Source organism: Sardina pilchardus, chromosome 7 (genome assembly GCF_963854185.1).
Source record: "Sardina pilchardus chromosome 7, fSarPil1.1, whole genome shotgun sequence".
NCBI lineage: Eukaryota > Metazoa > Chordata > Actinopteri > Clupeiformes > Clupeidae > Sardina > Sardina pilchardus.
The window spans coordinates 13,430,070-13,447,628 of NC_085000.1; the positions used below are offsets into that span (position 1 = coordinate 13,430,070).

At 47.1% G+C, this 17,559-nt stretch overlaps 2 protein-coding genes across 5 annotated transcripts in view; one reads left to right on the top strand and one right to left on the bottom strand.

The window, feature by feature from the left end:
* ybx1 (Y box binding protein 1) lies at nt 1-8,712 on the top strand. Of its 3 annotated transcripts, none has more exons than XM_062540804.1 (8): nt 1-247; nt 2,742-2,805; nt 3,048-3,081; nt 3,198-3,287; nt 4,689-5,018; nt 5,325-5,422; nt 7,663-7,960; nt 8,364-8,712. In XM_062540804.1, exons 1-7 carry the CDS (start codon nt 142-144, stop codon nt 7,919-7,921), a joined length of 981 nt encoding a protein of 326 aa, XP_062396788.1. In that variant the 5' UTR covers nt 1-141; the 3' UTR covers nt 7,922-7,960; nt 8,364-8,712. The 3 variants fall into 3 exon arrangements, with proteins under 3 accessions (XP_062396788.1, XP_062396789.1, XP_062396790.1); XM_062540805.1 differs by having other exon boundaries at nt 5,325-5,410; XM_062540806.1 differs by lacking the exon at nt 5,325-5,422 and having other exon boundaries at nt 4,689-4,939.
* The window catches only part of arhgef16 (Rho guanine nucleotide exchange factor (GEF) 16), a 20,162-nt gene continuing 11,309 nt past the window's right edge, over nt 8,707-17,559 (bottom strand). For both annotated transcript variants that reach the window (XM_062540803.1, XM_062540802.1), the window contains exons 7-15: nt 16,959-17,111; nt 16,486-16,615; nt 16,043-16,117; nt 15,764-15,856; nt 15,341-15,495; nt 12,602-12,757; nt 11,794-11,864; nt 10,990-11,091; nt 8,707-9,491 (exon numbers count right to left, since the gene is read on the bottom strand). In XM_062540803.1, the coding sequence (XP_062396787.1) occupies nt 9,352-9,491; nt 10,990-11,091; nt 11,794-11,864; nt 12,602-12,757; nt 15,341-15,495; nt 15,764-15,856; nt 16,043-16,117; nt 16,486-16,615; nt 16,959-17,111 (1,075 nt within the window). In that variant the 3' untranslated portion in view covers nt 8,707-9,351. The remainder of the gene's footprint in view (nt 9,492-10,989; nt 11,092-11,793; nt 11,865-12,601; nt 12,758-15,340; nt 15,496-15,763; nt 15,857-16,042; nt 16,118-16,485; nt 16,616-16,958; nt 17,112-17,559) is intronic.

The following is a 17,559-nucleotide window of genomic DNA, read 5'->3' on the forward strand; positions in this document are numbered from 1 at the left end:
TCGGCAACGGGAGCGGAGAAAAGAAAGCTGAGAGCCCGAAGGCAGCAGCCCCCACCACCGCCGGCCCAGGTTACCATCTAGCACCGGGAAACACACTAGAGAGCCACCGCCGGCACAAGTCTTTACCAACCAGAAACCATCATGAGCAGCGAGGCCGAGACACAACAACCGCCGCAGCCTGCCGCCGATGCGGAGAGCCCATCCAGCCCGGCAGCCGCAGCTACCGCGGGGGACAAGAAGGTCATCGGTAAGCTAGCCAGCTAGTTAACATTTGTTTCAGTGCGGAAACGTGAACACTACTACTCAAGTTATTTGATGTTCACTGTTTCTCGAAGTATAATATAGCCTTAGGCGTTGAAATCGATATGGCTGTGCTGTCTGATTGACCTGCCTATCGTTAACGTTACCTAGCTAATGTTAGCCAACACGATGCATGATTGCTATGTGGCCATAACTTTACAGTAGCTACTCTTACGACCCTGGTTAGGTCTTGTGGCTTCATCTTAACGTTAGCTAACAATATATAAATTTAAGTGATCAATGACTGAAGACTTTCAAGATTGAAATCGCTTATAATTAATGACGTTACTGTTGAATATATTTTACGTTGAACAACTGCGGGTAATGTTGAAGTTAGCCAGCTAACGTTGGTTAGCTTGTTAACTCGCTGTGCTAGGTGCCTTTGTAGCCACCGTTAACATTACTAACTGTCGAAGTATGGCCGCTTATTTTGTCGGTTAAAATTGAAACGTTCACATATGATTCTAGATCTACCTCCAGTGTCTACGTTCCATCATTGTGTGATCAGCTGGTTTACGAAACTGTTTAGTTATGTGGCGTTCTGTGAGAAGCTCATGTTAACCTAGCGGCCTGTCCTCGGTAGCAGGCTAGACAAGTCGGCCTAGTATCAACCTATGATGGCTGATGTGAACCAGCGATACGTGATAAGAGCTTGAATTTAACAATTTCTACATCTAATTCGCTGGATTATGTGACACGATAGCCAGCAACCTATTTTACAGTTTACAACACTGCGAGATCCTTCCATCCGAACAAGAGCCAGTGGGAATTAATGTTCGTTTGCGAATCTCGCACATTTCTAGTAGTAACATTAAGTAATCCCTTTCCATGTTGTAAGTAAACGGAGGTACATGTTACGATATGGACAATGCATTGAGATGTGCCATCTCGACACAATCACCGTAGCTCTGATAACGTTGCTCATCTATCAGCCAGCCGGCGACTAGGATGTGAGCTTGGCCTTGATCATGACCCTCCATCACCGGCCGATACGACTGGAATCAAATCTCATCAGTCGCTAACCAGGCTTTGTGATGGTCACTAACTAATGTTTCACCGAGAGTGTAAATGTGTTTAACTTTACACAGTCTGTTTGCAGCAATTTACATCTTTAGAAGTTTGTTTGATGGGCGACATTCCAGTTGCGTTAAATTAACTTAATCGCTAGGACAGGCCTAGCTTTCCTCATAAATAACTGCACTGCAGATGAAACAGTAGCTAACTCTGTTAGCCGAACCTTTTGTTCATGTGAAAGCATGCCAGCATTTTTGTCAACTCAAAACTGTCTCTGTTGGAGCAGACAGCGTTGATCTTGAATCACGATTTGTTTCACGCATGAATGCAGCTAACAACAAATATAACTGATTAGTAATTTAATAAAGTGGGGTTATGGGTGATATTGGTCATTGTGCTGGGCCTTTTGAGGCCATGGTTGCCCGTTGAACATTAGCGCACAGTAGCTAGCTTGAGCCTCTAAAATGTCTGCCATGATATGCGGGATGAAGGGATTTCTTTTGTGTGGAGACCTTGAACCGAAATTTTTAAGGCACCTTTGCCTGAAATGCCACAGAGCACCCAGTCACCTATTGTTGTGATTTTTCATCTAGATAGAAATATAGAGAATTGAAGGTGTCATGTTGGAGCGCAGTTGTAGTTAGCATTCGGTCTTAACCCCCTGGCGCATCTCCAACCACATGGTTGAAAACTAATGAGCTAGCGCTAAAATGCTAACCAGCTAGCATAGCTTAGCCTCTGATAGTACATCGCCTTGATTATACCAAGATTACGCCGTGTGTTCTGTTCATTGACGATCGCGATTTGGTTAGTGTTATTGAATCCAGTGATTAGTAGTCCCCTGAGGTCGAGCCAAATGAAATAGTACGCATCCTCAAGTGACCTCGATTATGATGCGATTTGAGTAGCGTAAACTCCTTTAGCCACGGCATTGAATGAGCTTGGCGTAGCTACCCTGCGGGGACAAGCCATCATACCACGTGTAACTTTTTGAATCACTTCCTTGTTTCTTTTTTACCATAGTTGTTTCCTGGATACCATTACAAGTATACACGGGCGGGCACTGCAGTGCGAATGCCGTGTCGGCCAGTAATTGTTGTAATGGTGGAACTAGTGGTCCCTTCCGAACATTCTCAAATAGGGAGTGTTGTTTGTAAAGAGGGGTCTTGTGTCTGTGGTCAGTGAGTCTGAATGGCACAGCTGTCGTTGTACTGCAGGCATTTGCATCAGATGCTATAAAAAGATTGACAGTTGACGGTTAAAAATAACTTTCTTACACACTGCCCAGTGACCCTGGACTGCTGACTTTCTTTGGCCATCACCTGCTCGTCTTGGACTCTTAAGTGAAACTACTTTTTCTCTAAGTGCTGCCTTGCCATTTTAGTTTGAAGACCTGATGTAACTCCTTTTTTTCTTTTTCCTAACAGCAACAAAGGTCCTGGGGACAGTGAAGTGGTTCAACGTTCGGAACGGCTATGGTTTCATCAACAGGTAGGATTTCTTGGCTAATGTGAGATGTGGGTCAGCACACATCCTCAATCCTATTACAGCTTTGATATGCTTAGAGAGCCACGCTCAATCTGCTGGTGGCACGCCATTGTTTACTGCCACCTCAAAGTCTTTAAGCTGCACGGCCATGTTTCTCAATGGGCTTCCACTGGGGGTGCATGCAGCTGCCATATGGAATCTGCCACAGGCTTAATAAAGACTCGCTGTCCTCTCGTTTTTCCCAGGAATGACACAAAAGAAGACGTCTTTGTACATCAGGTAAGGGTGCACGCGCCACGCGGTGTCTGTCGTCTCTGCGTGTTTGTTTTCATTTAAAGTGCGTCTCCTCCGGTGGAATGGGAAAAGACCGGTGTGCTCTGTGCTTTGACCCCCAGACCGCCATAAAGAAAAACAACCCAAGGAAGTATCTTCGCAGCGTGGGAGATGGCGAGACTGTGGAGTTTGACGTGGTCGAAGGGGAGAAGGTCAGTAGTCCCCCCCCCCCCCCCGAAGCATCTTGCTGACCTCGCGTGCTTATGCTTGGGGGGTACTCCATGTACGTGGTTTAGTGACCAACCTGAGTAAGTTAACTCAGAGTAAGGGGTTAACTTCCTATAACAGCAGCTTTGTGGTGCTGTTTTGTTGGGAGAGTGAAGCCATGCAGCTCTTTTAGGAGGTTTACCCCCTTAGAGTTAACTTATCCAGGTTTGTCACTAAACTACGTACTTGGGAGTACCCCCTGGTTTTGTGTATATATATTTTGATCTACATGTTAGGACTCCTGTTCAATTTTCTCTCAATTTCTTGGAATGAAGTTTGTAAGTAACCCATTGGTGATGAGTAAAGCTTCTACATTACATTACATTTGGCTGACGCTTTTTAAAGGAGAATTCCGGTGTGATATTGACTTAAAGTGTGTTGAAATATGATACCGAGTGTGAGCGATTGTCTCAGAGCTGATCTCGACCTGTCAGCTGTTCTCCGAAACCCGGCGGTAGCTCAGCAATAGTTTAACGTTTATGCCTCGGGCATCGAACTGCCGTGCAAATAAATCACTGTTTTACACCATTAATGAGGCTCAAAGTAGCTCCACACTTTATTGGTAGACTTCTGAGGGCCCTGACATTTAAAACGAGACATCGAGAACTTTGAAAAAGCACTGGTTGTTTACTTACATGACTGTTTATTCAGGCAGTCACTTTCGAAAGTTTACCGGTCGCAGCCATCTTGAATTTAGTCACGTGACTGATTCATGACTAGTGCACGCATAGACATAGCGATTACGTGAACCAGTCACGAATCAGTCACGCGACTAGATTCAAGATGGCTGCTACCGCTAAACTTTCGAAAGTGACTGCCTGAATAAACAGTCATGTAAGTAAACAACCAGTGCTTTTTCAAAGTTCTCGATGTCTCGTTTTAAATGTCAGGGCCCTCAGAAGTCTACCAATAAAGTGTGGAGCTACTTTGAGCCTCATTAATGGTGTAAAACAGTGATTTATTTGCACGGCAGTTCGATGCCCGAGGCACAAACGTTAAACTATTGCTGAGCTACCGCCGGGTTTCGGAGAACAGCTGACAGGTCGAGATCAGCTCTGAGACAATCGCTCACACTCGGTATCATATTTCAACACACTTTAAGTCAATATCACACCGGAATTCTCCTTTAACCAAAGCGACTTACAACATGGTAAAGATTTTAAGCTTTTCAAATCAATTCTAACAATAATTCTTAGAAATGTAAAAGACAGAGAGCAGTAAGAGTGAAGAAAATGGAAAGTGACAAAAAAAATAGGGAAATTTCAAAAGGTAGAGTGCAGTAGGAACTTGCATGTGTGTGTTTTGTGATGCGTGTTTGACTGTTTGTTTGTTTGTCCGTCCCACAGGGCGCAGAAGCAGCCAATGTCACCGGCCCAGGCGGAGTCCCAGTCCAGGGCAGCAAGTACGCAGCGGACCGCAACCGTTACCGACGGTACCCCCGCCGGAGGGGGCCCCCGCGCGACTACCAGGACAACTTCCAGAGCGACGGCGACGGCGAAGGGGAGGTGCGGGAGAAGCGCGAGGGAGGGGCGGAGAGCGCGCCTGAGGGGGAGGGGCCGGCCCAGCAGCGGCGCCCCTCCTACCCCGGCAGACGCAGGTACCCCCCATACTTTGTGCGCCGGCGCTATGGACGTAGACCCCCCTACAGTAGCGCACCCCGCGGGGAGATGACTGAGGTAAGCTCACACACACACACACACACGGAGGGGAGGTATTCCAAGTGCGTGGGTTAGTGACCAAGAGTGAGTGGTAAACCTCCTACTACCAGAGCCCTATGGCATTGTTCTGTGGGGAGAATGATGCCATACAGCTCTTCTATTAGGAGCTTTACCCCCTTGGAGTTAACCTACTCAGGTCGCCAATACTCGTACTTGGAATACCCCCATGGTCATAAACCACACAAAGTTTTGCTCTACGGTTTCCTGTCTTGAGCAGCTGGAGGAGTAAGTGGACTAACGGAGTGTGTGTGTGTTTGTTTCCAGGGTGGAGAAGGAGATGAGAACCAGGGTGGTCAAGACCAGGGAAACAAACCTGTGCGGCAGAACTACTACAGAGGCTTCAGGCCAAGGTTCAGACCCAGGTGTGGGGGAGTGTGTGTGTGTGTGTGCGCCAGGCTGGTGTCCTGCTCTGGGGGAGAGGGCCAGTGGACTGACCCAGGTCAGGGTTCCGAGTGTGTAAAGCACCAGACATTGGCTCGGTTCGAACTCCCTCAGGGTAGGACTACACTTTGGTTGAAAATGCACCAGGGCCAGTTTGATCATAAGTGGACAGCTGAGACCCATCTATATACACATGTATCCAAGGTGGACAGCCACAGACTTGGTTGACCACGTGTGTTCGTATTTCATGACCGCTAAAGTCCCATCTTATTGGAGGGTACGGTTCAGAATGTATTGACCTACAACAATACAAAAGTCACGTCAGACCACCTCCGCAAATGGTGTGTGTGTGTGACAGAATCACAGTGCATCTTGGTGGTGGCTTACACCTGTGTTTAGGGCTGTCCAATTATGATGAGATGACCTAGAAGGCATTCCAAATATGTGTGTAAACACTCCTCGGTCCCGTTGCATGTGATGGTCAGCAGTAGAACTATGTTGCCATGGCGATCAGTACTGGCCTGGCCCTGCCGGTCTCGTATCTCTGGTCATTTTCACATCACTGAGATGCTAGTCTGGAATCTGTCGCTATGCTAACGTTTCCCTCAGCCATCAGCGTGGCTGGCCAATTAGCAATGAGGGGGATGATGTTGTAGTTTTGACATCAGAAGTGGCTGAGATAAACGGTAGTAGCAACACCTGCAAAAATAAAAAAATTGCAAGTCGGAATATTCATGTACAGCAAAGGTAGACTTAAATAACTTGGTTACGAACTGCTGATGCGGCTTGTTACCAGATTGTACAGTTAGGCAGGGTTGTAAGTGATCTAGGAATCCCTGATCAATGTGGTTGTGTTAACTTCAAAATCATCGGTCCACCCTAAGCAAAGTGTACGCCCGTTACGATGCCGGGTGTTGGAAACATCTACCAATCACACCCTTCAGGAAGTGAGACGAGATGGTGACTCTGACTGAAACCAGGCTATGGAAGCCAGGGGGTCAGGATTTGACTGATTAGCTTCGCCGATTAGCAAAGCGCTTCCTCGTCGCCATTTTCCAGAAATACATCATGTCCGGTGCCGTTTTACCTGCGTTTTACTCATGCTGATTGGTGGCTGTTCAACTCTCAGCTCATGCACGAGCTTAGTGTGGGCACGAGCTCTCCTTCTGTACCTTACGTCAATCGGTAACCTGGCACTTAATTGGCTAAGTAAAACGGCACCGGAAACAAGCCCCTTGAAACGCCATGTTGAAGCCTGAAAAAATCGTTCAATTTTGGCACTTTTCACTAGCCTAGCATTCCCATTGAAATGAATGGGGGCGGGACTTGTTCACTTTCTCCAGTTCTTATAATACCTCCATGATGGAAGCACATCAGTGGGCTGAGGCCAGCTCTTCCCGCATGACGCATTCCTGCAGGGGGTCTCAAGTTGAGCTGAAGCCAGTTGGCATCCAAGTTGGCCTATGCCATTTTGTGGTGGTGTGTGGCAACCCATGTACTGGTTGATGTCCCTCTGAGCTGACTGCTTGTAAGCTGAGAGAGTAAGCCTATCTATGTGGACCACAACAACAACATGTGTGGCCATCCGTAAAGTGGCATCTAACCTGAAAATGTGTCTTGCGGCAATGTTGGACGGCATTTGTAGAGATGACTGCAGCCAGTTAAGTCTATATTTGGCTAAAGCAACCAGCCTAACATCAGCTATTGAGATGGATGTAGTTTCCTCGGGTCTATATGACCCCTACAGGGGGCTGTACAGTGCAGCACATGCTACAAAAAAAAAAAAAAATCAGTCTGTGCTATGGATCATTTGCCGCTTAACACCAGTGTGACCCTATGAACAGCAAATGATAAGGTACAGCCCTGCCCTCTGTGGAGCAGCAGCCATTGAGATGAATGCAGCAGATCAGATCCTGCCTCACTCTCTCCAGGGAGTCTAGATGACCCCTCTATTGAGCAGTGTGACCACGCCTCCACTGCCTCCTGCAAACCCGCCTCTGTGCTGCCAGCCTGGAGCCAGCTGTGTGTGTGTGTGTGTGTGAAAGAATGACGGGAGTGTGTGTGGTGGTGATGATGATGTAAGTGGTTGTGGTGTGCATGTAGTATGTATGTGTGTGTGTATGAAGGGGTCCATATTGTAAGCAGTTATGTGCGCATGCAGAGTGTGTGTGTATGTGTGTGTGTGAGTGTGTTGTAAGCGGCTGTGGTGTGCGTCTCTCAGTAGGGGCGGGCCGCCGCGGCCGAGGCCCCAGCGAGAGGGCCGAGAGGGCCGAGAGGGCCGGGAGGGCGAGGAGGACAAGGAGAACCAGGGAGACGGCGCACAGAGCCAGGAGCCCCGGCAGCGGCGCTACAGACGCAACTTCAACTACCGCCGCAGACGCCCCCAGACCGGCAAGCCTCAGGACGGCAAGGAGGGCAAGGACTCCGACGCCCCCGCCGACAAGCCCGCTCCCGCAGCCGAGCAGGCCGGGCCCGAGTAACAACACACACACCGGCTTACCATCTCTACCATCCTCCGGGTACGTGCGCACACACACACAGGCTTAACATCCTCTTGGTATGCACAACACCTCTTTCTCTCTATTTGCTGTTCCCCTCTGGGACTATCACACACCATACTTAAACTCCCTTACTGTGATGGTCATACATGCCGATATGGCATACAACTAAAATGACTATTCGCCCTTACTGTGATCGTCATAGATGCTAATATGGTATAACACTAAAATGACTACTATTAAACAGCTACCACTATTGTCCCTTCCCTCTGTCATTGCAGTACTACTATAATAACCACTAGAGGAACTGTTGGAACTGTTAGCTGACCACTGCATGACTCTTGCTCTTGACTGATGTCCTCTGTTCTACGTGTGTTGGTCAAGGCCGAACTCACTGACCCCGAGCTCTCCTTCTCTCTTGCAGTGAGTGATGTCAACACGAAGAAACATCAAAGATGTGAGCAATAAGAACCAGATTTGACTTGACGATCGTCTAAGCTTGCAACTCGCATTTGACCAGATTTCCACCGATTGCCTGCAGGATTCTATGCAGACCCCTTTTTTTCCATTCTTTTTACGTGACAGCTTAGAGCTCTGGGGACACAGCAGCTGCTTTTCTAAATCGGTCTTAAGTTTTTACACCAAATGGTTTTTAAAGAAAAAAAAGTAATTTGATATCTGGTCAGTTTGACATTTTTAAATAACTTTTTATGTATTCAAACATGAATTTTGACAAAAAGGCAAGCTCAAATAAAAGTCAAAGACGAACTTTACATTTGTCTGGACTCTTTTCATTTCATTCATGAATCACTGGTCACCCAACAACGCTGAAAAGACTGGTAGTAAGGTGGCAAGTGACTTGAAAAATTCATACATACATGAAGAGGTACAGAAAAAATCATACATGCATTCTAACAGAAAACATCTAAACACATTTTTAGAACAGTCACCAGTTAAGTGTTAATAAATGTCAAGTATTTAAGCACAAGTACGAACACAGGAGTGAAGAGGTTTATGGATGCGACCAAAAGTCTCATGATGTTTGGAAGTCTGGACACTGTGCCGCCCTCTAGTTCTGTACAGCCAATGGCGTGTCTTCGCGCCTGTCCTTCAGATGTGGAGCAGAGACTGCAGTCTACTGGTTGGTAGAGGTGTGTGTGAGTGTGGGGATGTGATCCATGGCTCATATGTTGGTAGCATGTTCTCCAATACTCCTGATTTTGTGTGTGTGCGTTAGACATTTGTCTCCTTGCGCAGACTGATGTGGCACGGCTGGTGATCAAGACTAGTGTGTGTGTGTGTGTGTTAGACGATGGTCTCCTTGCGTAGGCGCTCCATGCGGCGCATGTTGCACTCCATGGTGGCGCGGCTGGTGATCAAGACTAGTGTGTGTGTGTGTGTGTGTGTGTGTGTTAGACGATGGTCTCCTTGCGTAGGCGTTCCATGCGGCGCATGTTGCACTCCATGGTGGCGCGGCTGGTGATCTCGCTGGCGCAGGACGCAGGGAACCAGCCGCGCTCCGCATCACGCATCCGCTCCCCGTGGCACCACCCTGCACCACACCACCAATCAAACGTCAGCTTACTCAGCTCACAGCCAATCACCATCACTGACTACCTATTCATGGGTTTCATAAGGTCCCTTTTCACAGGTGTATGTACAGTCAAGCACCATTCATTCTGCATTCATAATCCTAAGTATTTTACACACCTGTGGAAAGGGACCTGATGAAACCCATGAATAGCTAGCTCATTTTTATTTGGATTTAGTAAAAGTTACCAAGATATAGTTACTGTTATCTGGTAAGCTGTTATTGCAAACAAAAAATACTAAGATTTCTGAGGCCTCTCAGCAGTGAACTAGTCTCTATCATGTTGGCTGTATAGTGAACTAGTCGCCATCAGGCTGAGCTGTTTCTTCGGACGACAAAAAATGCACCTTCCAACACCGCATTTCCGCAACGACAATGATCCAACACTGGGCAGGTGTTTCTGAGGGCTATGAAGCTAATCATGAATAATAAAGCCTGGGTAATTATACATCTAAAATGGCAAAATGTGTGCAGCTCTAGGTCTTATGGCTCTCAAGTCTTGTCACAGTCTTCTGTGAACTAGGGATCAGCATACAATATAGTTGCATATTATATTAAAATAATATTATATTTAAATTAGAAACACTGACTGAAATTAAGGCTCTCAATCGATGAGCATTGTGTCTCATGCATAAAGCTATTGCGTGGCATATGGAGTGTTCAGCTGATCATACTTTAATTCTTCCTCGAAGAATTAAATCCGAATCAAAAGCGCTTTGGGTAGACTTAATATTTTGTCCATGATTTAAGTTTCGGCCTAAGGTATTTTTGTATCTTTGAGTACAAATTCCCAACATTGCGGTAATGACATTTCTTTTTGATATAAAGCACAGTCTATGAGCTCCACTCGATGAGAACAAAGCCTTGTGTTTATTTTATCAATTGAAAACTGATGCGCTAGATAGAATGATAAGTTAGCCTGAAGTTGACGACAACTGGATTGAGAGTGTGCCTGTACAAATGGCCAGCTGGCTCATAGAAAAATGACCCGACTAAATGGGCGAATATTAAGTGTCTTTTTTTTTTTTGTTAAGTTGTCCATACATTTGGTTTTCACCGAATTTATCCCAAACCAGAAGTGGCCGCAATGTTGAGAATATGATCAGAAAAATCTGCCCGAGAAGTGAGTATGGGAAAAGTATGGAATTCTGAAATGGAAAATGTGTAGGAACCCTGATAATATCTCTCCTGAATGTCAAAGGGTGTTGGTGATGAGCCCCTGAGTGTGTGTGTGTGTGTGTGTGTGTGTGTGTGTGCGCATGAGTGAGAGAGAGGGGCTCATCACCAACACACTCTTCTCTCCGAGTGTGTGTGTGTGTGTGTGTGTGTGTGCGTGTCTGTCTGTTAGAGAAGAGTATATGTGTGTGACTATTTGAGAAGAGTGTGTTGGTGATGAGCCCCTGACTGAGAGAGTGTGTGTGTGTGTGTGTGTGAGTATTGGAAAAGAGTGTGTCCGCACCTTCCACCTGCTGCTCTACGATCACCACCTCTGCCTGCTGCAGACCCATCTCATCTGGAGTCTTCGGCATGAAGGCCTTAGTGGCCTCATACTGCGGCAGCTCTGAAACACACACACACACACACACACACACACAGGGGTCAGTAGCGTGAGCAGCACAAACACACATACTAGCAGCAGTGGACATCAGTTCAGGGAAATAAAACAAATCTCCTAACAGAGCAGCCACTCATTTCCTGTGTGATCTGCTGCCACAGAGCCGCACTTCTAGCGCGCGCACACACACACACACACACACACACACACACACACACACTTACACTCAGACATATATACACACATATACAGTCACACTTACACATGCACACACACACTACACACACACACCACACACAACACACTTACACTCGCACATACACACACAACACACTTACACTCGCACATACACACACACATATACTATCACACTTATGCACATGCATGCACACACACACACACACACACACGTACGTACACACCCTGTCTTATTTGCACAGGGCAGTGAGCGCCTTACACACTGGGCGGTGTTCCCTGAGCAGCCGCTGTGTGTTCTCTCCTTCTGGTTGCCAGGTTACGGACAGTAATGAGGAAGAGATTTGATTTTCTACTCATAAAACGCCCCCATTGTGTTTACACCATTCATTTCATTCATTATGGCCCAACTCCTCATCTCTCAAATCTCTGGTTATAAACAGTCGGTCAACAACAGCAGTTGCAAATGCATACTGGTGAAGTCAGCCATGTTGGGGAAAGAAAATCACCAACCATCTCTGTTTGTGTCGCTCTCTGCTCGCCTGTGCTCCCGGAGAGCAGTCACCCAGCGAGCCTTATCCAGCCTGCAACACACACACACACACACACACACACACACACACACACACACACACACACACACACACACACACACATTTAGCAAGCCTTACAACACACACTAAACACACCCAACACACTCAATCCTCTAAGTCATCCACTTAGCCCAATCCAGGCTTTAAAACACAGACAGAAACAGACTTTACACCAGGGAATCTGTAAGCAATACAAACAAGGTAAGCACTTGGCCAGGCCACTACTACGACCCTGGGTTACAGCACGCCTCAATGGCCAAGCTTGCCCTTCTGAGTACAACCACTAGATGGAGCCAGTCTCTTGTTTTTTATGTGTCCTGATAATACGGTATTTACTGTGAGGGTGTAAGACATGTTGTCTCTGGGAGTGTGTGTGTGTCAATTCTGAGACTATATGAGACTGTGTGTGTGTGTGTAATTCTAAGACTATACGAGACTGTGTATATGTCAATTCTAAGATTGTGCGTGTGTGTGTGTGTGTGTGTGTATATGTATGTCAATTCTAAGACTATATGAGACTGTGTGTGTGTGTGTGTGTCAATTCTAAGACTATGAGACTGTGTGTATGTCAATTCTAAGACTGTGTGCGTATGTGTGTATGTATGTCAATTCTAAGACTATAGACTGTGTGTGTGTGTGTGTGTGTGTGTGTGTGTGTGTGTGTGTGTGTGTGTGTGTGTGTGTGTGTGTGTGTGTGTGTGTATGTGTGTGTGTGTGTGTGTCCCTACTTGGACTCTGCCACCAGGCCGATCTGCTCCTTGTGCCCGTCGCTGTTGTGGGCCATGACCACGCGCAGCTGCAGGGGGTTGGCGCCGCTGCCCGGCTCCTCGTCCACACACACATGCTCCAGCCTGGCGTAGTCCAGCACCACAAACGTCTCCTCCCTACACACACACACACACACACACACACACACACACACACACACACAATACATATGTTAGATGCACACATACTGTATATATATACAGTATATTATGTATATATCATGTATATATATATATATATATGTGTGTGTGTGTGTGTGTGTGTGTGTGTGTGTGTGTGTGTGTATACACACAAACACATACAGAGCACAGCTCTGATGTACAATGGCTTGCAAAAGTATTCAAACCTCCTCACCATTTTCTTGCACAAAAATATATATACATATTAATATGTATTACACACACGCATATTTTCCCAAGCAGTGTTATCAATATAAAGCTCAACTAAATATATCACATTTGCACACGTATTCAACCCCTGCACACCTTAATCCATCTGGTGTACCAACAACCCAAATTCATATGATGTGCAACAGTATCGCCTTTGTGCACTGTACAGAGATCCTCCCCAAGCTTCTCTTTCTTTCCCAGCTCTTATGGATATACAGTTATGGCTCCTAGCCTATGATTAAGGACACCTCCGTTCCAGCCACACACACACACACACACATCGTGTCACACACTGCAGGACACTGAAAACCTGTATTTGTGTGTGTGTGTGTGTGTATGTGGGCCTGGAGGACAGGAAACATACCGGCCATCAAGGAATTCCAAGCATTCCAGAGGACCTCCCACCACACTTGCACACACACACACACACACACACACACTTCTCATCTAATCACATTCATGGCCTCAGTACACACACACACTCATCTCGTCCCATTCACCTCACAGCACGTATAGAAAACACAAACACACATTTTGCCTACCTCTTGTTACCCCTACACAGACAGAGACACTCTCCTCTTCATTAACAAACACACTCATGCTTCACACACATTCTTGTCTTCATCATATTTGTACACACACATACACATCGTTCTTTACGTTATTTATACTCATACACATATTTCACTCTACAGTGCAAGTTGCAGTGAATCCTGTCTCCTTCAAACATCAGGCCTCATGAGGCCACATCAGGGCTAAGTCAGGCCTCAATAGGCCACATCAGGGCCACATCAAAGCTAAGTGAGGGCCGCATCAGAGCTGAGTCACATCAGGGCCAAATTAGGGCCACATCAGGGCCAAATTAGGGCCACACAAGAGTTAAGTCAAGGCCACATCCTATGTGCATCCTAGGTATTTTTTTTATTCTATTTATTATTACCTCCGCCAAGGAGGTTATGTTTTCATCAGGGTTTGTTTGTCTTTCTGTCTGTCCGTCTGTCTGTTTGTTTGTTTGTTCGCAAGATACAGTAACTCAAAAAGTTAAAGATGGAAGGGAGGGAAGGTCTGAAATTACCCAAGGAAGAAACCATTACATTTTGGGATCAGTATCACTGGCTGGATCCAGGAGGCGGTTATGTTTTCGTTTGGCGGAGGTTTGCACTCTCTGAGTGCTTTTCTAGTTTATTTTCCTTTTCCTTTAACTGTGTGTGTATGTATTCTATGTACCCTTGGGTGGGTGGGATCAGGGTGGCTGTTTGTATAACTGTACTGAGATTCAAAAAAGGGGAAGTATTATTCTATTGCTAAACTATGGAAAGGGTGGTGTTCAGTTGTGTGAGTCCCCATTCTTCTGCTAAATCCTGCAATTGCAACATATTCTAATGATGACTGTAGCAGTGAGGTGAAGCACACACTAACCCAGAGCAGTGAGCTGCCTGCCCAACCAGCAGCACTCGGGAAGCAGTGAGGGGTTAGGTGCCTTGCTCAAGGGCACTTCAGCCGTGGACTGGTCGGGGATCGAACCAGCAACCCTCTGGTTACAAGCTCGATGCCCTAACCAGTAGGCCACAGCTGCCCAAGTCAGAGCTACAAAACGCTAAGTCAGGGGCATATTAGCACTAAGTCAGGGCTACATAACGTTAAGTCAGGGCTAACTAACGTTAAGGGCCATATTAGCACTAAGTCAGGGCTACATAACGTTAAGGGCCATATTAGCACTAAGTCAGGGCTACATAACGTTAAGGGCCATATTAGCACTAAGTCAGAGCTACATAACGTTAAGGGCCATATTAGCACTAAGTCAGGGCTAAATAACGTTAAGGGCCATATTAGCACTAAGTCAGGGCTAAATAACTTTAAGGGCCATATTAGCAATAAGTCAGAAAGCAGCTCAGCCCTGTGAACTCAGAGGCTCTTCAGCTGCACATCTGGCTCCAAACTGGAGGTTTATTCTGAGCACACACACCGGCTCTCTACCGAGGAAATGAGCAACACACACACACACACACACACACACACACACACACACACACACACACACACACACACACACACACACACACACACACACACACACACACACACACACACACACACACACACACACACACACACACACACACACACACACACACACACACACACACACACACACACACACACACACACACACACACACACACACACTCTCTCTACAGAGGAAATTAGAAAAAGACTGGGACTACCCTGGGCTCTTACACACTTTCAATATAAAACAGACACCCACACCCACACCCACGTGTTGTGGCCCAGGCGCTGAGCTTGACGTACCCCTTCTTCTTGGTGATGATGAGGACGTCGTTGAAGAGGAAGAGGAAGTAGCTGCGGTGGCTGAAGGCCTTCCAGAACAGACTGAGCTCCTCCGTACACACCGCCAGCTCCCCACTCTTCACCACCCAGCGGGACGACGACACCAGCGGGAACGGCTGCACACACACACACACACACACGTAAACATACATGAACATACACACACATACAGCCGAGACGACTAGAGGGAATGGCTGAACACACATACACATACACACACATGAACATACGCACAGTATACACATACACACACACATGAACATACTCACACACATATACGCACATGTGAACACACATGAACATCCTCACACACACACACACACACGCATCCACTGGAGGTATGTAGTGTGTGTGTTTTCTATAGGACTCATACAGCAGCAGCACCTTGATCTTTCCGAAGTCCATCTGCTTCTGGATGCTGTACATCTGCTCCGTCCGCTCCATCTTCCTCGCCCCGTCATTACAGCTCTTCACCACCTACACACACACACACACACACACACACACACACACATGGGCATACACACACACACACACACGGACAGGGAGAGGATGTGTGCTTAGTGGATAAGGTCAGACATACTGGGCTATCATCAGCTGATGTGGGTGATGGCTCTCTCTGTGTGTGTGTGTGTGTGTGTGTGTGTGGAGAGGCACCCCTACCTTACTGATGGCCTTGAGTGCCCAGCAGGCAGCAAAGTACTCTGCAGTCTGATCAGGAGTCTTCTGGCAGATAGTCTGCACAGAGAGAAAACACAAGTCACACAGGTCTGAATATCTCACACCCACACACACACAACCATCCAGCACAAGATACATTCGCATATTAACAGCATTCAAGTCTTTCCACTGAGTTTATGTCGAGGGATGGAGGGAGGGAAAGAAATTTGTGTGTGTGTGTGTGTATGTGTGTGTGTGCGCACGTGCGCATGTGTGTGTGTGTGCATGTGTATAGATATGTGTGTGTGTGTGCGTGTGTGTGTGTGCGTGCATGCATGTGTATAAATGTGTGTGTTGTGAGTGTTGTCGTGCATGTGTATAAACGTGTGTGTTGTGTGTGTTGTCGTGCAATAGACATGCACGTGTGTGTGTGTGTGTGTACTGACGTCCAAGAGGAGGGGCAGTCGTGTGACTCTCTGCATGGGCAGGATGAGGAAGGAGATCATGGGCAGAGATCCGCACTCTGGGCTGCACTCGATACGCTTCAGAGCCTCCTTAAACGCAACATTACTGGAGCTGCACACACACACACACACACAAACACACACACCAGGACAAACAGAACACATGGTTAATCAGTCAGTGGCCTAGTGGCGATGATCAGCCTTGTCCAGAGCAACGGTCACACAATAACTGGTAGTGTGTGTGTATGTGTATGTATGTGTGTGTGTGTGTGTGTGTTGGAATGTGTGTGTGTGAGTGTGTGTGTGTGTGTATGTGTATGTATGTGTGTGTGTGTGTGTGTTGGAATGTGTGTGTGTGAGTGTGTTGGAATGTGTGTGTGTGAGTGTGTGTGTGTGTGTGTGTGTGTGTGTGTGTGTGTGTGTGTGTGTGTGTGTGTGTGTGTGTGCGCGCGTACAGGAGCTTCTGTAGTGTCCTCTGCTGGAAGGTCTCGTTGGAGCAGTAGACGATGTACGGCTCAAAGTGATGGCTGGCGTGGTTCTGCACGATGTCACTGATGTCCTGGATCACCGGGTGGAGGAGGTGCCGCTTCTCCAGGTCCTCAAAAAACCTGCAGGAGGAGAGGAGGGGAAAAGAGGAGGAGGAGGGGAAGAGGAGGAGGAGGAGGAGGAGGGGAGGAGAGGAGGTGAGGAGGAAAGGAAGAGGGAGGAGGGGAGAGGGGAGAGGAGAAAAGGAGGAGAGGGGAGGAGGTGAGGGAAGAGGGGAGAGGAGAAAAGGAGGAGGGGGAGGAGGAAGAGGAGGGAGGGGAGAGGAGAGGAGAGGGGAAAAGAGGACAAGAGGAGTAGAGAGAGAGAACAAAAGAGGGAGTCAGTCATAAGCTGTTCATCCCTACAGGAGGGGAAATGGGAGAGGACATGGAGGACAGTGTGTGTGTGTCTGTGTGTGTGTGTGTGTGTGTGTGTGTGTGTGTGTGTGTGTGTGTGTGTGTCTCTCTGCGTGTGTGTGTGAGGAGTTCCCCAATGACGCTTTTCTTTAGTTATAAATTCAGGTTCCCTTGA

Coding starts and splice junctions, on each gene's coding strand:
- ybx1 (XM_062540804.1), top strand. CDS start 142: ATGAGCAGCGAGGCCGAGACACAACAACCGCCGCAGCCTGCCGCCGAT. Junction 3,082..3,197: donor AAGACGTCTTTGTACATCAG/GTAAGGGTGCAC, acceptor TTTGACCCCCAG/ACCGCCATAAAGAAAAACAA. Junction 3,288..4,688: donor ACGTGGTCGAAGGGGAGAAG/GTCAGTAGTCCC, acceptor TCCGTCCCACAG/GGCGCAGAAGCAGCCAATGT.